Genomic DNA, 19,279 nt, shown 5'->3' on the forward strand with positions numbered 1-19,279 from the left:
GGGCACGTACCCAGAGCTGCACAGCCAGAGAGTAGAGGAGCAGGGTTTGCACCTAGGCCAACAGACTCTGCAAAGCTGTGGTGCCCCTTCCTGCCTTCAGGGTGAGCCCTCTGGGCTCTGAGGGTCAGCACTGGCCCCAGGCAAATAAGCAGAGACTGATAGCCAGGGAACCAGACAGGGCAGGGATGCTCATGCCTCTTCTCTCCTTCCAGGGCTGCTGGAGAGCCGGAGGCTGGCGGGGACTACGTGAAGGTAGGAGGCACTGGGCTGGGAGTTGGGCTTGGTCAGGGAATGCTGGAAGACTCAGAGCCCTAACCCCCCCTTCTATTTTTAATTTTATTGTGATTTGGGTGAAAGTTTACAGAGCAAATTCATGTTCCATACAGCAGTTTACATACACTTTGTCTCATGACATTGACTGTGATCTCCCACAGTATAACAGCTCCCCTCCCACTTCCTCCTCATAGCCACCTCTTCCCTGTGTCCTTCCCTCCCATTCACTCCTGCCCCCCCCAGCGGTCTCCCTGTGCATACACAGCCCTTCTATTCTCCCATAATTGTTCTCTGCAAGGAGTGTATCTACCTAATGTAAATGTTCAGCTCATATGCCTGTCTTTGTCTGGAAGACTCAGGAGTGGGTTCAATTCCAGAACTGAAGGGCAGCTAGGAGCCATAGTTTTAGGGGTTCCACCACCCTGTATCAGACCAGCAGCCCTTCCCTTTTTTGGAACCTCGTTAGGAGCCAGACCTCACTGTCTGTTCCTGGAGCAGAGAGTCTAGGGGCTTGGGCTGTCCTTGGGGTCTGGTCCTGCCCTGAGCACCTTCTCCCTACACCTGTGATCATTCTCTCCTGGCCCTCAACTCAGAGCATCCCAGTGCTTGTTACCACCAGACTCCACTCCACCCAACAGTGTCTGCCTGCATAGGCTGTGACCCTGAAATCCGTCCGTCCGTGTCGTCATCGTCGTCCTGTCTGTGTCTCCCTGCCCCACCCCCACCATCTTGGAGCATCTACCATGTGCTGGGTGCTGGGTGCTGGGATTTGGGGGCAGGAAAGGATGACTCAGTTCTTCATCAACCGATAATGAGCACAGCTCACATTTTTTGAAAGCTTAATTTTTCCTTGGCGGTAGGAATGTTGAAAAAGCAGTTTTGAAATAACAATGATAACAACAATAATCCCATCACATTTTGAGTGTCTGCTGTGTGCAGAAGGAGCCCTGGTGGCACAGTTGTTAAGTGCTCGGCTGCTAACCAAAAAGTCAGTGATGTGAGCCCCCAGCGGCTCTGTGGGAGAAGAGACCTGCTGTTCGTTGGAAGCCAGACCTCACTGTTCCCTGGAGCAGAGAGTCTCCCCTAAACAGCACGGCCTTGGAAACCTCGGGTCACTATGAGTCAGCACTGACTCGATGACACACAACAACAACACTGTATGCAGACCCCCTCCTGACTGCTGGGCCCTGGAGGAAAGACTGTCTTGAGCTTTTTATATCAGGGAGGGCTTTTACCTCCTCCCCTATCAATGGGCATTGAAGGCTTTCTTAGGCCCAATTACAGATGGGAAACTTGAGATTCAGAAAAGTGCAGTGACATCTGCACAGGCACACAGTATGGGCCAGAGGTGGAATTGCAGTCAAATTTTATCTGATACCAAGACTACCAGTAATGCCCATCCTGGGCCAAGCCCCTTGGTGAGGACTGAGCATGCGGCAGAGGGCAAGGAGCACCAGGCATGTGGGACCAGGGCACAGGAACACAGTGCGCTTGTGTTTCTAAATTTAGTTCCACATCCGCCAAGCACCTGCTGTATGACATTGAGTATATGCATCACCTCTCTGTGCTGCAATGTTCACCTTCGCGAAATGGGAATAACAGTGGCACCTCCAATCCAGGGTTGCTTTAGGCTCAGTTAGCCTGTGCCGGTGAGGGAGGGAGCTGGCCTTAGAACAGGGCAGGCTGGGACATTCCATTATCCTGAGATGCTGCCTGTAAAACTGTAAGTGACTAGTAATGAGGCTGGGTGTGGAACGCTCTGAGCTGCTCTCCTCCATCTCATAGAGGCTCAGATAAGGAACCATGGGAGCTCCGGAGCTAGGGAATGACTTTCAGCTGGGGAGGGAAAAGATCAAGGAAGATTCTCTGGGGGAGGAGGTCATTGTACTTGACTGGGAACAGTCACTGACATCTTCTCCCTGACTGAAAATCTGGGAAGGAGTCAAGGATAAGTGAGGATGGGTAGGCGAGTGGTCCAGGTAAGTGTGTGAGCAAAGGCCGAACGAAACAGAGGGAGCCCCGGGAGTGCAGCCCCAGGCTACAGCAAGTGGGGCAGGAGATGCTCTTGGTATCCAGCCCCTGTCTCCTCATCCCCAGTCCTTACACCTTAGAGGAAGGGAGTCCTGGGGGAAGCAGCACCAAGGACAGTGGGTAGAACACAAGGGACATATTTCAAAACCCCACAAATGCCAGTTGCCTGGCAAAGTAGTAAGATCCCCATCACTGACAGTACTGAGATCCTTGTGTAGACTGTTAGCTTTATATTTTTTTCCCTTTATTTTATGGGGAATGTAGCATTAAAAAAAATACATATTTTATTGTTTTTTAGGTGAAAGTTTACACAGCAAATTAGTTTTCCATTCAATAATCCATACACGACTTGTTCCGGGACATTGGTTACAATCTCTGCAACGTGTCAGTGTTCTCCCCAATTCTACCCTGGGTTCCTCATTTCAATTTGTCCAGTATCCCTGCCCCTTCCTGCCTCTTATCTTTGTTTTCGGGCAAATGTTGCCCCTTTGGCCTTGTAGAGTTCATTGTTCTAAAGAGGGCATTCTTCATGGGTGTTACCGTTTACTCTGCAGGCCAGTCTATTATTATTTGGTTGAGAGGTGGCCTCCAGGAGTGGCTTCATTTCCACCTTACAAGAGTGACTAAAGGCAATAATCTCAAGGGGTTTCTCCAGTCTCTATCAGACCTGGTCTTTTGTATAAATCTGAGTTTTGTTCTACATCTTTCTTCCATTCTAACCAGGACCTTCTACTATGCTCCCGGTTGGAACAGTCAGTAGTGGTAGCCAGGAACCATCTAGTTCTTCTGGTCTCAGAGGAGGCTGTGGTTCATGTGGGCCATCAGTCCTGATTGCTTCCTTGGCTCTTTGATTTTCTTCACTCTCCTTTGCTCCAGGTGAGAAGAAGCCAATAGTTGTATATTAGATGGCTGCTCAAAGACTCTATAAAAACCCCAGACATGTAACATTTCTTTCTTTTCTTTTCTTTTTTTTTTTATTATGAACATTTAACATTATAAAAGAACACTGGAACTGATCCACGCAATCCCCCAAAGGATGAAGTCTTCGTTAGTTTTAGCTTTTAGCCTCAGACTACAGTTGAAATCAACACCTGGTTTCTAAAAGTCCATTCATGCCTGAGGTACCATCTTTGAAGAATCCAGAATTCCAGGATTCTCAGATCATGATGTGAATCTTTTGATTCTAAGGCAAGGATTCTAGGGTCCTAAAATCCTAAAATTCCAGGCGCCCTGCTCAGCACTTCAGATATATTTACAGAAGCAAACCAAAAGAAAGACAAAATTGAGGCCCAGAAAGGTAGACTCAGCTGGCTGAGGTCACAGTCTGTCAGAAGAAGTTGATCTTGGACCAGACTAATGCTGTCAGGCCAACTTTCTTTGCATTGAAATGCCTGTGAGTCTCGGACAAAAATATCCAGATTCTAAGACACTAAGCTTGGAAATAAGAGCTCTGGTGGTGTAGTGGTTAAGGTATTTGGCTGCTAACCAGTAGGTCAGTGGTTCAAACCCACTAGCGGCTCTGCTGAAGGAAGCTAGGGGAATCTACTTCGGTAAAGATTTACAACTTTGGAAACCCAGTGGGGGTCGCCATGAGCCAGAATCAATTCGATGGCAGTGAGTTTCGTTTACTTGCAAGTTTGGAAATAATAGTTGCATTAGCTGAGAACTTGCTTGATGCCTGGCAACTTATGCATCAGCCCAGCCAGTGCTCAAGAGAGTTCTGGGAGGTCAGCACAGGTATTTGCCATATGTTCCAGATGCACTTCCCAGATAAATCGGGGCTCCAAGAAAAGAGGCTGAGGCGCGGGTGGGCTCAGCCAGTTAGGGGAGAGGACAAGAGTTGAACCCAAGTTGGTGTCCCTAACCGTTGAGCTTACTGGCTCTCTGTATCCCTAATCTGTCAGACTAACGTTTTTGAGATTCCTAGCAGAGAGTCCTGATTCATTATCAGAGATGAGCAATCTTGGGCTCTGGGAGATTTCCTGAGGCCACAAAGGATTTGGTCAAACACATACAAGGATTTTTCCAACTTTGGACGTAATTTAATTCAAAGTCTCCGTCTGCTCTTGGTCAGTGAGGGGCTTAGCAAGTGGGCAAGGCAGGACCGCTCCCCCCACTGGCGCAGGGGTTCCCACCCCATCCCACCGCCCCACAAGGCCCCTCCCCCCTAGCAGGTCCTTCCCTCTGCGCCCCACCGCCTGGGGCAGCCCAAGCGCGCTGGGCTGGAGCACTAGGGACGAGGGGCGGGGAGCGGGGGCGGGCGGAGGGAGGAACAATGGCCCCCTCCCCTCCCCTGGCCGGCTGGAGGGTGGGGTCTCCCCGCCCCGCCTCCCCGCTCCTCCCCTGACAAGGCGATGAGGTAATCGCGCCGCCAAGAGGCACGCGCAGCCGGTGCCCAGCCTGGTCGGTCCCGCGCCCCTGCCCCGCGGTCGCCCGCCCCCCGCACTGTCCCGGCCTCGGCCTCCCGGCCCCACCATGACAGAGCGTTGCAGCCTGTGGAGCGCCCTGTCGGCCGCCGCCTGCTGCTTCTACCGCGGCTCCTTCGTGCAGGTGCAGGTGAGGGGGCGGCTCGGCCACCGCCGGGCGCGCGGGGCTAGGTCCCCCGGCAGCTCTGCCCCGGACCCGAGGGCCGGGGAGCAGCAGCCCGCGGCGCCTAGCAGGATCCGTCCGGGCAGGGTGGCGGACTGAGGGAGGGGGCGGGGTCGCCCCAGCTTCACCTTTGGGCGCCCAGACGCTCCGCAGGCTGAGGGTCCAGCTGCCACTCCCGGGACCCGAGGATGCTGGGGATGCCGTTCCGGTACTGCCTCCGTCGCAGGCGGGAGCTGTGCTGGGCGTTGGGTACCGGCACATGCGGGTGCCTGGCATCCTGCCGGTCCTCCAGCGAGCACTCTGACTCCTGCCACTGACCCAGGCAGCCAGGCACCCCATTGTACCGGGGTTTCTGGGTTGGGGTCTTAAGGCTGAGTGTGAGGGACAGGAAGCTGAGGGGATGCCTAAGGTGCCAGGCCTGGGACCACAGCACCCTCCACCCCCCTGCCCTCTAGGTGGACTCCGACACGCCTGGGGCACATGTCCCGCAACCCAGCTGGCTGGGCAGTGCGGAACGGCGCCCAGGTGGTGAAAGGGTTAAACGGAAGGGGATGGAGGGGAGGACCCGGACCCCGCCTCTCTGCAGAGCATCATCTAGGGATGGCTTTTGCTTGGGATTGGGATGCCAAGGGGGCTGGAGGGGGCTTGCCAGGCTCAGAGTGGTGGAAAGAGGCTAAGACCTTGATCAGTGGGTCTTGGCGCTTTAGCCTCCTGAGCTCCCTGGGGGACGCCAGGCGCGTCACCTCTGCGCTCCCGGGGCTCACACACACGCTCAGAGCCCGCCTGAAAGACGGCCCGCCGGCGGAGCGCAGCATCTCCACATTGGCCAATCAGGCGGGCGCAGGCCGGGAGGCGGTGAGATCATCTCTGGCCAATAGGAGCCAGCAGAGCTCAGGGATGCTGCATTAGCGCCCCCAACCCCTCCCCCCCAAACTCCCCGCCCCACTCCTGGGAGCTGGGGACCCTCAGACGGAGGGTGAGGAGGAGGACACAGGGACCCTGGGGTTTCCCATCCTCCTGGTCCTCAGACAGAAGCGCTGGGCTGTGTCGTGTACCAAGCTGTCCCCACTCCCCCTAATTTTCTCTGACCATTGATTAGGGCTGGACAAGGAGCCAAAATCGCCCTGCCCTTTAACAGTTGGAGTTACCAGGGTCAGGGAGGGGAAGTGACTGGCTCAAGGTCACAAGATGGCAAAGTCTTGGAGCCAAGCTCTTTGCCACCACCACCCTTTCTCTGCCACACACCCCTCCCACCCCTAGCTGTAGAACTGGAAGATCTCAGATGCATGCTCTTTGTCAGGAAGAACCCAGAAGCTAGGACCCTTTTCCTATGACCCCCCACTCTCCCCTCCCCAGACTGACATAGGACAGAGTGGCAAGGAGGCCAGAGACCCTCAAGAACAGGGGACCCCTTGGAGAAGTGTAGGTATCTGAGAATGCAAATCTCAGCCCACCTGAGGCCTCCCGCCCTGCCCTCCCATCAGTTTCTGCCATGGACAGAGAATGCTTGGTCTCCCGATCCCAAGCTCTGCCTGCCCCTGAACACCTGTACACCCCTGCTCCCACCATCTGTCCCCAGAGTCCTGCAGGCCCTTCACAGCCCAAATTTTCATGAGCCCATTGCCTAGCTCCAGGCCCAGCCTTGCCCACCTCAGAGAGTGTCCCATTGCCTTCCCAGGATCTCAGCTTGGGAATCCTCTCTGATCCTTCAATCCTCTTCCCCTAACCCGCTCAATGGCCCTCTAAGTGCCCTCCCCCTACTCCCTGTCCCCATGCCCTATCCTGCCCTGCCATTGCCTGGAAAGCACTAGATCATTTTCCACAAAGCAGATCGAACTTGCCCAACACTTAAAAGAACCTTGTGTGACTAGCTCTAGCTGTCTGGGTAAACTCCAGCTCCCCAAGGCAGCCTTAAGGCCCTACCACATTGGCCTCTGCCACCCCTCCTCCTCAGCCCTTCTGAAGCTTCTAACCCATCCTCCCTCCTCCAGCCCTTAGCTCTTCCCAAAGGGCCCAGACTTTGCCACTCTCTTCCCACAAGCTTTTCCCTGCCCTCCCCACCCTGATGGTTTAGCTTGGGCGAGCCAATCTTCCTTCAGGCCTGGGCAGAAATATCACTTTTTCATAGAAGCCCTCCCTGGCCCTGCCTCCTGACTAGATGGGGGCAGAGGAAGAAGGGAGTTCTCATCTGGCTCCAGGGCTCTCTGGGTGGAATACTCCAAAAACCTGGAATTGCTTGCCATTGTCTGTCTTGTTCCTGTATGTAGGCTCCCCCAGGGTAGGTGCTACTTGTCCTTTTACCTTGGGATCTGGGTCTCTGTAAGAGGATCTGGCTCAGAGTGGTTCTTAGTCAATGCCGTTGAATGAGTGGGGTCAGAGAGTCTAGATCTCTCTGAAGCTGGGACTCAGGGTGTCTTGGAAGCAGTGTAGATTGGGGTAAACTGAGGCAGTGGAAGAGGAGAGGGTTTAAGGGTGGAGCTGCAGAATTAGGATCTGAGATCTGTGGAAGAGCCAAGGGCCAGAGAGGGAGCCAGAGGACCCTTGGACTCTAGGGAGCAGGGGGCCCTGGAGAGAGCTGCTACCTGGACTGAATGAAGTTGGACCCTTTTGTCATTCCCTTCTATCTGTCCTGCCTTCTGGCCAGCTCTGGGGTCTGTTTGTCCCGGGGCACCCAGAGGGGATTCAGCCAAGACTGAGCCACCTTTGAGGCCTGGAGTTTGGGGAATGGAGAGGGAAGAATGTCTCATGTTCTCACAGTGACAAGGATATTTGTGTGCTAGGTACAGTGCTCTGGAACTCTCTCTCCTTTCATCCTAGCAATGCTGTGAGGCAGGTTCTGGCTTCATACCCTTTGTACAGATGAGAAAGCTGAGGCCCAAAAAGGTAAAGTCATTTGCCCAAGGCCACACAGTTGGTGAGGAAGTATTTGAGCCTGGGCCCATGTAGGCACTGCTATGCTGCTTGTCGTATAACACTACCGATCCCTCACAGCTGTGCATGGGTGCCTTAATTTGCAAACTGCTTCTTCATCCACAGAGTCTCTTTTCATGAAGAGGCCTGAGGGGCAGGCTAGGTAGGACACACCATCCCACTGCACAGAGGAGGAAACAGGTCCAGAGAACTCACTTGGCACAGTTAGGAGTGGGCTGGGTTCCATAGTGGGAGTATAGCTGGCAGCACGGGCTCCCCCTACTGCCCCAGCCTTTAGGGCCCTTGGAATTTGTCAGCTTCTAACCTCCAAGCTATAGGAACCAGGAAACTAGAAACATCCCCTCATGGGCTGGTGGATGGATGGAGTCCTTGGTTATCTCTAGCGGTTGACCTTGGGTTTCCCTGTTGGGTTTCGGTATCCCCATCTGACAAGGATTGCTTGAGATGACAAAGGGCAAGGGTTTAGGGGAATTATAAAAGACAACCCAGCTGGCATTCGGCTGTGTGAGGGTCCCTGTGGTGCTTTTTATAGTGACTCTCCCTCACCCTTAACTATAATTCATCTTCCCGGAACATGCCCTTGACCATCCAGCCCATGCCTTTGCCTCCCAGTCCACTTATAGGAATCCCTCTTGACCCCACTTTCAATACCAGCTGTGGCTTTGTGTCCCTGGCACATAGTGAGTGTTATTGCTGCCTCCTCCAGGAAGTCTTTGCTGACCCCTCCACCTTCTAGGCTTCATCTTCTCCCTTCTAAATCGGTCTGGCGCTTCTCTGCCGCTGTCCAGTACTGTGGTGCTGACCGCAATCTGCTCAGATGCTCATGTCAGCGTTTGCTTCCTCTTTTAGACTGGGGTGTTCCTTGAGGACAGGGTCTGGGTTTATTCATTGCTGCATCTACCCTGGTCCATATCACAGGGCCTGGAACACTGTGGGCACTGTTTGCTGAGATGAATTGAAATTACTTTACTCCTGTTGATCAAGGGAGCCAGGAGTACAGGGTCCTAGCAAGCCTCCCTGAGTGAGGGCCTTCCAGCGCCTGTGTCTAGTGTTCCCAGAGTCCTAAGATGGAAAGAATTCATTTGAGGGGGATAATGTCATCAAGGGAGGAAGAAGAGGGCTTCTAATCGGATGCCAACTCTTGCTGTCTTCTGCCCAGTTCTCCAAGGAGAAGTACATTCTGGACTCATCACCAGAGAAACTGCACAAGGAGTTGGAGGAGGAACTCAAACTTAGCAGCACAGATCTCCGCAGCCATGCGTGGTACCATGGCCGCATTCCTCGTGAGGTGAGTGGGCTCTGAGTTGAGACCTTAGTATGACCTTCTACCTACTGCCTTGGCTAGCGCCAGCCCTGGTCCCAACTACCAAGAGGCCTATTGCTTGGGCAGTCCAATCAGAGTGAACTGAGATGAGGTCTTGCTCTGCCATTTACTGACTGTGTGATCTGAACAAGTCACTTCACTTCTCTGAGCCTCAATTTTCTCATCTGTAAAATGGGTGTACTGATAGTACTTACCTCAAAGATTTGCTGTGAGATTGAAATGGAACAATGCACGATGCCCAACACATAGTAAACTGAAATCAGTGTTGGACTCTGTATTGTTTCTGTTACTGGTCTGTGTATCATCCTCTTGGGTTTGGTTAAAAAAAACAACAAAAACAAACCCACTGCCATTGAGCTGATTCTGACTCATAGTGACCCCCACTGGGTTTCTGAGGTGGTAAATCTTTATGGAAGTAGATTGCCTAATCTTCCTTCTGCAGAGTGGCTGGTGGATTTGAACCACCAACCGTCTGGTTAGCAATCAAATGCCTTAGGCACTGTGCCACCAGAGTTAGTGAATATTAATCCTTAGGCTATTCAGTTTTGGCACAGTTGAGTTTCTGAGCTGAGGTGATTGGTAAGCTGAGGTGACAGGCACAGGCTTGGATCACCCCAAACCCTCTTTTATTCACACTTCAAATCTTTACCAAGTGCCAACTCTGTGCCAGGCCCTGTGTTGGGCACCAAGGATGTAGAGATGAAAGATGTGGTGGTATCCCTAGAGGGCTTGTGATCAAGGGCAGGATCTGACAGCAGGTAGACAGTGAGGGGCTGGTGTGAGAAATATGAGGCTAGAGTAACCAGCATGAGTGCAGGGGTGAGCCTGAGGAGTGGGGCATTGAGGAGCAAGCACTTTGGTTTGCTAGAGGCCGGCCCTTGAGAGATGGAGAGGAGTTCACTAGGTAGGTGGGGTGGGAAGGACCCTTCAGGCAGAGAGAATAGCTTAAGTATACAAAGACCCAAGACAGCCAGAGCCCTGGGTGACTGGAAAAAAATGAGGATGTGAAATTCGCTCTGCCCATTGGGACTCCGAGAAGGAATGGGTCTGAGTCTTGGGTTTCAGATCGTAGAGATCCCCAGGCTGCCCCAGGCCCCATTCTAGGCCCTGATGTCCTCCCCAATTCTTGAGCCTCTGTGCCTCAGGCTCTGGGCTGAGTTGCCTTCTCTGAATCTGGGTCATTGCATCCTCCTCTAGCTTCAGATGTCTCTGTAGAGTGTGTCCTTTGTACTTCCGGGTCACTGTGGCTCCCAGGCCTGGGTCTCTGGCCTCCCTTGCCCTTGTTCTGCTCCAGCTTCATCATGCTCTGCCCCCTGCAGGTCTCCGAGACCCTGGTGCAGCGCAATGGTGACTTCCTCATCCGGGACTCACTCACCAGCTTGGGTGACTACGTGCTCACGTGCCGCTGGCGCAACCAGGCCTTGCACTTCAAGATCAACAAGGTGGTGGTGAAGGCGGGTGAGAGCTACACCCACATCCAGTACCTGTTCGAGCAGGAGAGCTTTGACCATGTGCCCGCTCTTGTGCGTTACCATGTGGGCAGCCGCAAGGCCGTGTCAGAGCAGAGTGGTGCCATCATCTATTGCCCTGTCAACCGTACCTTCCCACTGCGCTATCTTGAGGCCAGCTATGGCCTGAGCCAGGGCAGTGGCAAGGCTGCCAGCCCTGCCAGCCCATCGGGCCCCAAGGGCAGCCACATGAAGCGGCGCAGTGTCACCATGACTGATGGGCTGACTGCCGACAAGCTCACCCGCGGTGATAGTTGCCCCACCAGGTAAGCCACACTGGGCCTCCCACTAGGCCTCATTCTCCCTGCTGGTTAAATGGGGGTGTTGGTAACCAGAGCACTGGTGAGAAAGGGGAGGCCTAGTTATTGGGGTGACGTTATTCTGCTGGAACCTCTGAGCAGGAAAGAACAGGAGGAAGGTCAGAAAGTGCTGTGGGGAGTGTCCTTAGCCCTGTCACTGCTTCTCTCTAACCTTCATGTTCCCACCTATATGACGTCTCACTCAAGCACCCCTCTCTTGCTTAGGAGCAGCTCTGACTGCTGTCCCATCAGGGGAGGGGACCTGGTCCTGCCACCTATTGCCACCCCTCTCCACCCCACCCAGCTGGGCCAAGGTGAACATCAGAACAGAAGGCTTTGCAATACAGAAACCTCTGCACAAGGAAAGGAATGTTCTCAGCAACATCTTAAGCTCTCCTAGTTGCAGAGTGAGACCAAGCCTTAGCATCCCAGGAAAAGCCACAGGAGCTTATCAGTCCTGTGCTGAGTGATCTCTTTGTCTGATCCTATCTACTCCACTTCCTCTGGAACCCACTGCCATTGAGTTGATTCCGACTCATAGCAACCCCCACTGGGTTTCCAAGGCAGTAAATCTTGCCCAGTCTTTCTACCGTGGAGTGGCTGGTGGGTTTGAACTGCCACCCTTCTTGTTAGCAGTCAAATGCCTTAGGCACTGTACCACCAGAGCTCACTTTATAGATAAAGAAACAGTCTTAGAGAGGGAAGCCATTTGCTGGAGAGTGATTGGACCAAGATTCAAACCCCGGTCTGTTGACTCCAAAGTCAGCAAAAGTCTAGTTGCTATAGCGTCCCTGGCTGTTTGCAAAGAGACTGATGACCTATTCCACAAGCTCCTGGATGGGCCCTCACAACCCCATGTCCCTGGGCCTTGGCTGGGTACTCCCAGCTGAGGAATTGATGGATAGATACTCTGTGGCTAGCAGCCACTTGGTCTGTGGTTTGGAACCAGTGACAGTGATGGTGCCAGGACCACAGTCATGTGTGCCCAAGGGATCCTGATCATGGTGCGGAAACAGTGAGGAGAGAGCCAGGCTGGCCTCCCCAACCACTGGCCAGTCCCCAGACAGTTCTCCAAGTTGGAGACAAAGTTTTCAAGGAAGGGAATAGTTGTGCAGGTTGTGGGTGGCACAAGGAATTCTGGCTCAGGGGACAGATGGGAGCTGAAACCCAACTCACTCTGCTCATCAAGCTGGTGGCTCATCAAGCTGAGGCATCAGATGATAGGTGTAATGTACTAGTTTGCACAAAAGCACCATGTGGGCTAGTAGGGGTTCTTGCATGCACCCTGCACTCTCTCCCTTCTCCTATGGGGAGGAGGGACACTAAGGAGCCTGAGAAGCCTTGGCTTAGCCAGTCCTCCCCGAGTCTGTCTTCTAAGGCTGGTCTCAGCTTTGTGGGAGGAAAATACTGGGTAGGGCTAGAGAAAGAGAGCAAGAGATATTGGGGGTACTAAACAGATACTAGGTGAGTGAAAGCAGAGACTGGAATGTTCCGGTCAAAGTCCTGCTGAAGAGTCAAGGCCTGGGTTCCCACCTCTGCGCCTGACTTGCTGTGTGACCTCAGTTAAGCCCTTCCTCCTCTAGGTTTCTGTTTTTTTTTAACTTGTCGATTGGAAGATAGGGCTTGATAATCCTCATTCCTTTCTGGCTTTCAAGTTCAAGGGATTGAGGATGGAGGCAGAGGTGGGGTCCCTCGGGTTGGCTGAGGACCCTGCCCTCCACCACAGGGCTCCGTGCTCATGAAGGTGTCTGCTCTGCTCCACAGTGCCTCACTGCCCCACCCCCGGGAATCCATCCGCAACTGTGCCCTCAGCATGGACCAGATCCCAGACCTGCACTCACCCATGTCCCCCATCTCTGAGAGCCCCAGCTCCCCCGCCTACAGCACCGGTATGGCCCAGGGAGGGGGAAGGGTCAGGGTGGAGGTGTTCAGATGGACTGACTTGGTATGCACACGCGTGTGCTGTCTTTGATGACTTCTGTTAGCTGGTGTACCAGTATTTGTGTTTTTATGTCTCTTGTGATATAATTTTGCAAGGTCCTACAAAAATTGACACTAAAAATCTCCTAGTGGAACTATTGATGTTGACCTACAAATAGATCTATGGCTTCGTCAACTATGATTTGTTAAGTCCCTTTTGGATACCAGGCACTGTGCGTGAAGTGGGTTCCCAGTCTGTTCTCCAGAGCACAGTGAAGTCTGGTAGAGGCCCAGTGTGTTGCTGGGCCTAGTCTCAGATGCTGTGAATTTCACCCATGCAACAATATCCAGCCCCTATTGGTCAAGCTCTTACTGGGTGTAGACTCTGTTCTGGGCCCTGCATTGGCTGAGTCTGCAATGACTTAGCTGTATGGTTCCAAATGGCTGGCTCAAACCAAATTAGTGGAACTGTGCTTTATGTATGTATGTGTGTATACACACACACACATATTTGTATGTATGTATATATAAACAAAGTTTCTATAGTAGAAACATATCATTAGCTCATTTCTGGGGAAAAAAAATTCAACCAACCGTATCGTCCACGTGGCAGGCAAAGTGTCGTGAGAGAGGGGCAGCCTCAGGAGGAACTGTTGCACGGAGAGGCATTTTGTTGAAATGTTGCTGTCTGACTTGTTGCCACAAATCCCTCCTTAAATATAGGCCCATCAAAACCACAAATATGCCTTTAAAACAGCACCCCTGATGATGAAAACACTTGCCAGGAATGATAACTTCTAAATAATGTGGGATAATAAAATAATCCAGGAGTCAGGAGTTAACACTTAGTCTGAAATCCCAGCTCCATTACTTGCTGGCTCTGTGACCTTGGGCAAGTCAATTCACCTTTCTGGGTCTCGGTTTTCTTATCTGTAGAATGAGGCTCATAAAAGTACTTCCTGACAGGCATGTTGAAAGGATTAAGTGGACTAATGTGCAAAAGAAGGCAGCCAAGAGCTCAATAAATGTCACCTCTGATTTTTCATAATGGTTTTACTATTGTTGACCAGTGTCTCTCCTGCATGTAACCAGCTCCTCCTGGCACATAATATGAATTCAGTATATCAGTATTACTAATTCTTTGAAAAATTATTCATGGGTACAGTGAACTCCAGCAAGTGGTTCGTTTCCCCAGATCCCTGGAGGTTCTTTCAGGGGTTGCTCGAGGGCTCCAGCATGCTAGGACTCAGGCATACAAACTCCACGGCCATCTTATTTCAGAGTATCACCAAGGGCTGGTCTGTTTGCCAGAGTTTTCTGGGCCTGGCCTCCACCCTGTTCAGGGAGTCAGAGGCATTCCCCTGTAGGGTAAAGCCTACCCTTTGGGGAGGGGTGGAGACCTTACTGATGGGGAACACCAATAACCAATCTTCTCCCTCTCTTTCTACAGTGACCCGTGTCCATGCCGCCCCCACCGTCCCCTCTGCCACAGCACTGCCTGCCTCCCCTGTCACCCGCCGCTCCAGTGAGCCCCAGCTGTGCCCCAGAAGTAACCCAAAGCCTCTTGGAGAGTTGGACAAGGGCCCTCATGCCAGCCCCTCCCACAGCCTCTGCAAGGCCTCCCCATCCCCATCGCTCAGCAGCTACAGCGACCCGGACTCTGGTCACTACTGCCAGCTCCAGCCTCCCACCCGTGGCGGCCGTGAATGGGCAGCAGCTGAGACTTCCAGCCGGCAGGCCAGGAGCTATGGGGAGAAGCTAAAGGAACTGTCAGAAAACGGGGCCCATGAGGAGGACTGGGGCAGGACCTTCACAGTCCCCGTTGTGGAAGCCACGTCTGCCTTCAACCCAGCCACCTTCCAGTCACTTCTGATCCCCAAGGACAACCGGCCCCTAGAGGTGGGCCTCCTGCGCAAGGTCAAGGAGCTGCTGGCAGAGGTGGATGCCCGGACGCTGGCCCGGCATGTCACCAAGGTTGACTGCCTGGTAGGTGCTGGATATGTACTTGGGGCAGCACCTGTCCTCTGGCCTTGGGACGGAGTCAGAGTGATGAGGGGCTGGCTTCCACATTCCCTGAGCACCAAGAGTGGGCCTGGATTCTAGCTTTATGGCTCTCTTTCACCTGCTGTGTGATTCTAGGCTGGTCACTTTGCTTCTTTGGGCCTCCATTGTCTCCTCTGAAAAAGCAAAAAACAAAACATTCCTGCTTCCTCCAGGTGTCAGTTTGGCACTGGCGCTGGGCGGTCTTGGTATCTGGCTTGGGGCATCCCAGAATAAGGCTGCTGAAAGAAAGTCAGCCAGGCTGATCCAGGGAGTATTAAAGGGCTGACTGCCTGACTCATGCCCCCTAGTGAAAAATAAGAAAAGAAAGGAAAAAAATTTATTACCTTATCCTATAAATTGCCAAAGACTTTACCTTTTCTTTGTGTGAGATTTTGGTCATCTAAGGATCCCAACTCTCTCTGTACCTAAGGTTTTCTCTTTGTAGCGTGGGAATACTGATTTCCTGGTCTCCGTGGCCTGGGAAGCAAGAAAAGAGGGTAGAGATGTTGCTCCATGCGCCCTTTTCCTCATTAGGCCTCACATTTGCCCACTGGAAATAGGGTGCCTTTGTTCTTAACCTTAATTGAGTATTTAATTTGCCAGGCAGCTCTGGGCGTTTCCTCATTTATCCTCCATTTTACAGACACGAAAACTGAGGCTAACTCAGAGAGGTAGGATCGCTTGTCAGAGTGTTAGCAACCTTCCAGGTTGTCTTCCAAGAGAAAGCTCTTTGACTCCCAGATGGCTTGGGCCATCCCTGACAGGAAATTAATCAGCCCTCTGGGCGTCCTTGCAGGTTGCTAGGATACTGGGCGTTACCAAGGAGATGCAGACCCTAATGGGAGTCCGCTGGGGCATGGAGCTGCTCACCCTCCCCCATGGCCGGCAGCTACGCTTAGACCTGCTGGAAAGGTAAGGCAAGCACCAGCACGTGGGGAACTGCAGGGAACCCCCACAGGCTACCTCCCTCCTCTTTTGCTGTAGCTGGTTGGCCAATCACACTCACTCAACTAGGCTCCCAGGGTGTTAGCCACGCCCCCTAGTCCCATTGACCAATCACAACTTCTCAATATCCAGCCCTCTGCGATCCTGGTTTCCCAAAGACTGTGCCTTTTATCTCTGTATTTATCTTTTGCATCCCCTTGACCAATCACAGCCCATCAACCTTGACCCCGCCCCTCAGTTGTGTGTTCCCTGCATTCATTCTTAAAACAGCTCTGCCTGCTGAGTTCCATTCCACTGATCCATGACAATCCGCTCCGAGGGAACCGTAGGGAATTCTTGCCCCGCCCCTGACTCGTACGGACCAATCATAAACCCTTACGCCATCACTCTAGCCATCCCAAATCTCACCCATTACAACCTCTCAACTTTTGGCTCTGCCCCGCCCAACAACAAGAAGGGCCCTCCCCGGCCCAGCCCTTCTGACTCGGCGACTCCGACAGGTTCCACACCATGTCCATCATGCTGGCTGTGGACATCCTGGGTTGCACGGGCTCCGCGGAGGAGCGGGCGGCGCTGCTTCACAAGACCATCCAGCTGGCGGCCGAGCTGCGGGGGACCATGGGCAACATGTTCAGCTTCGCTGCTGTCATGGGAGCTTTGGACATGGCCCAGGTACTTAGGGGCCCAAGTGCAACAGAGCATGGAGCAGACTGTCTCCCACAGCCCTGGGATGCGTTCCTTTGCTGTGGGAAAGAACTTGATTGTCTAGGCAGCATCGGGGAAAGGCCAACTGGGCAAACTGCTGAGCCGCCTGAGAGGGGGACCAAATTCTTTCCCTTCTCTGGCCCTCTGTCTCCCCATCTGTAAAATAAATGAGGAGCATTATATGAATTTAAAGATTAAATATAAAATGACTGTCATTCAGCATTTACCATAAGCTCCCTGCCACACTAAGCAAGTACTTTACAAACACTGTTTTCTCAGCTTTAAAAGGTTGCTGCTTTATTGTCTCCATTTTACACGTGGAGAAATTGACACAACAGTAACTTGCCTAAGGCCACACAGTCAGAGGCTGAAAGAGTTAGAATCTGAGCCAAGTGTTGTACTTGAGCTTGGACCTTACACTACACTGACTCTCCCATGCCTGACAAATAACAACAGGATCCCAGACACGGTATCCCAGGTCCAACTCCCAGCTCTGCCATTTATTTTCTAAATGACTTTGGGCTCATTCCTGTGAGCCTTATGTTTCCTCATCTGTAAAGCAGGTTGTTGTGAAGGCTTCATGAGATGCATATGAAAGGTGTCAGCACTCTGACATAAGAATGATTCAAATTCTCGTGTGGCTTTCCACTCCACCGAGTTGCCTGTGGCCAGTGGCCCCCGCAGGCCCCTTCTGGCTTGGCTGGTTGCTCACAGTCTGGTCTCTCCAGATCACCCGGCTGGAGCAGACATGGGTGACCCTGCGGCAGCGACACACCGAGGGTGCCATCTTGTACGAGAAGAAACTCAAGCCCTTTCTCAAGAGCCTCAATGAGGGCAAAGGTACCTCCCCCACCTTGGACAGGTTCTAGCCCCCTTGGGATGCAAAGACTCTCCCAGTGTGGACGGTGAGGGCTTGACTGAGCCCGTCCAAGCTGTTCTCCCTTAGCTTACGTTCTATATCTGGCAAATGTGCCAGCCGAGTCAGGGCTGGGCCAAGGCTGCAGTGAGTGGCTGGGGCTGTGGGTTCCGCTGGGGGAATCTGCAGGGAAGTGTTTGTCCCAGGAGGCAGGAATGCTGGAGGCGCTCTCTGGGACCTCGGAGGGCCCCTTCCACACCCCGCACTTCAGTTTCCAGGACTGCAGTGAAGGATGGGGCCCTCGATGGTCTCTAAGCGCCTGCTGTCTCCCTCCCTCCAGAAGGCCCACCACTGAGCAACACCACGTTTCCTCACGTGCTGCCACTCATCACGCTGCTGGAGTGCGATTCGGCCCCTGCCGAGGGTCCCGAGCCCTGGGGCAGCACAGAGCACGGTGTGGAGGTGGTGCTGGCCCACCTGGAGGCTGCCCGCACCGTGGCGCACCACGGAGGCCTCTACCACACCAACGCGGAGGTCAAGCTGCAGGGTGAGTGACAGGTCACCTGTGGCAGGGGGTAGGAAGAGGGGGGAAGAGGTCACTAATCCTGCAGCCTGGGCCTCCTTCCACCTGGCTTGCTACTCTCCTTTCCTCCCAATGTCCACCCACTTCTCCCCATCACTCTCCTTCCCACCCTGTCTCTTTTTTCTCATTCTTTCTCTTCATTCACCAGTTAGTTCACCAGGCATTTTATTAATGGCAGGCACGGTGCTGGGGTAGGAGGACACACAGATCATTCAAAGAGCACCTTAGGCGTGTCTGTTTCTGTTAGCCTTGGTTTCCTCATCTGTGAAGTGGCAATTTGGCAGGCTTACTTTACAAGGTTGGCTTGGGAGCCCAGTGCTCAGGCAGACTTGCCCTGCCCTTACTTATCGACTGATGGGTAAAACTACCCCTCATGAAAGGACCGGGGAGAGACAAGTGGCTTCAGATCATCTTTTATTGTCCTAGGTAATATTAAGTCATAAAATTCACTGTAGACAAATTAGAAACTACAGCTGAGTAAACACAAGATTTAAAAATCACTGCCAGTGTAATTACCAGAGGTCAAAGCTAGGAACATGCTGGTGTGCATTATCTGTCTTTTTTAGAGGGAAAAAAAATAGATTTTTTTTCACACTTAAGTACATCATTTATATATGTTTTTTAGAAAAAAAATTCATAATTGATAGGAAAATACAAAAAAGAAAAATCACGATCTCAGAAAAATTGTTAACATGAATATTTAATCTTCTAGGCATTTAAAAATTGCATGTTCAAAATAGTAGGAGTAAAAACCAAAACCAAACCCTTTGCTGTTGAGTCAATTCCAATTCATAGCAACCCTATAGGACAGAGTAGAGCCGCCCCATAGGGTTTTCTAGGCTATAATCTTTACAGGTACAGACTGTCGGGTCTTTTCTCTCATGAGGTGGGTGGTGGGTTTGAACCGCCAACCTTTCAGTTAGTAGCTGAACGCTTAACCATTGTGCCACCAGGGCTCCTCTTGTAGGTCAGAGAGTAGGTGCTATGTAGTTATGTTCATTTCAACAAATCTGGGAACTCTCATGGAGCTGGTGGAGGGATGGTGGCTCAGGACAGGATGATGGTGTCCCCTGACCTCTTTGCCCTCACTGTGCAGGGTTCCAAGCCAGGCCAGAGCTCCTGGAGGTTTTCAGCACCGAGTTCCAGATGCGCCTTCTCTGGGGCAGCCAGGGTGCCAGCAGCAGCCAAGCCCGGCGCTATGAGAAGTTCGACAAGGTTCTCTCTGCCCTGTCCCACAAACTGGAGCCTGCTATCCGCTCCAGTGAGCTGTGA

General features: G+C 52.6%; 1 protein-coding gene across 1 annotated transcript in view; it reads left to right on the plus strand.

Moving 5' to 3' along the window:
• SH2D3C (SH2 domain containing 3C) overlaps positions 1–19,279 on the plus strand; it is a 33,618-nt gene extending 14,339 nt beyond the window's left edge. The window contains exons 3-12 of the mRNA XM_007944307.2: positions 213–252; positions 8,984–9,112; positions 10,468–10,922; positions 12,720–12,844; positions 14,326–14,861; positions 15,715–15,830; positions 16,364–16,535; positions 17,297–17,408; positions 17,765–17,971; positions 19,104–19,279. Coding sequence (XP_007942498.1) covers positions 213–252; positions 8,984–9,112; positions 10,468–10,922; positions 12,720–12,844; positions 14,326–14,861; positions 15,715–15,830; positions 16,364–16,535; positions 17,297–17,408; positions 17,765–17,971; positions 19,104–19,279 — 2,068 coding nt within the window. The remainder of the gene's footprint in view (positions 1–212; positions 253–8,983; positions 9,113–10,467; positions 10,923–12,719; positions 12,845–14,325; positions 14,862–15,714; positions 15,831–16,363; positions 16,536–17,296; positions 17,409–17,764; positions 17,972–19,103) is intronic.

Source organism: Orycteropus afer, unplaced genomic scaffold (assembly GCF_000298275.1).
Source record: "Orycteropus afer afer isolate SDZICR_OR568_19922 unplaced genomic scaffold, OryAfe1.0 scaffold00123, whole genome shotgun sequence".
NCBI classification, from domain to species: Eukaryota; Metazoa; Chordata; class Mammalia; order Tubulidentata; family Orycteropodidae; genus Orycteropus; species Orycteropus afer.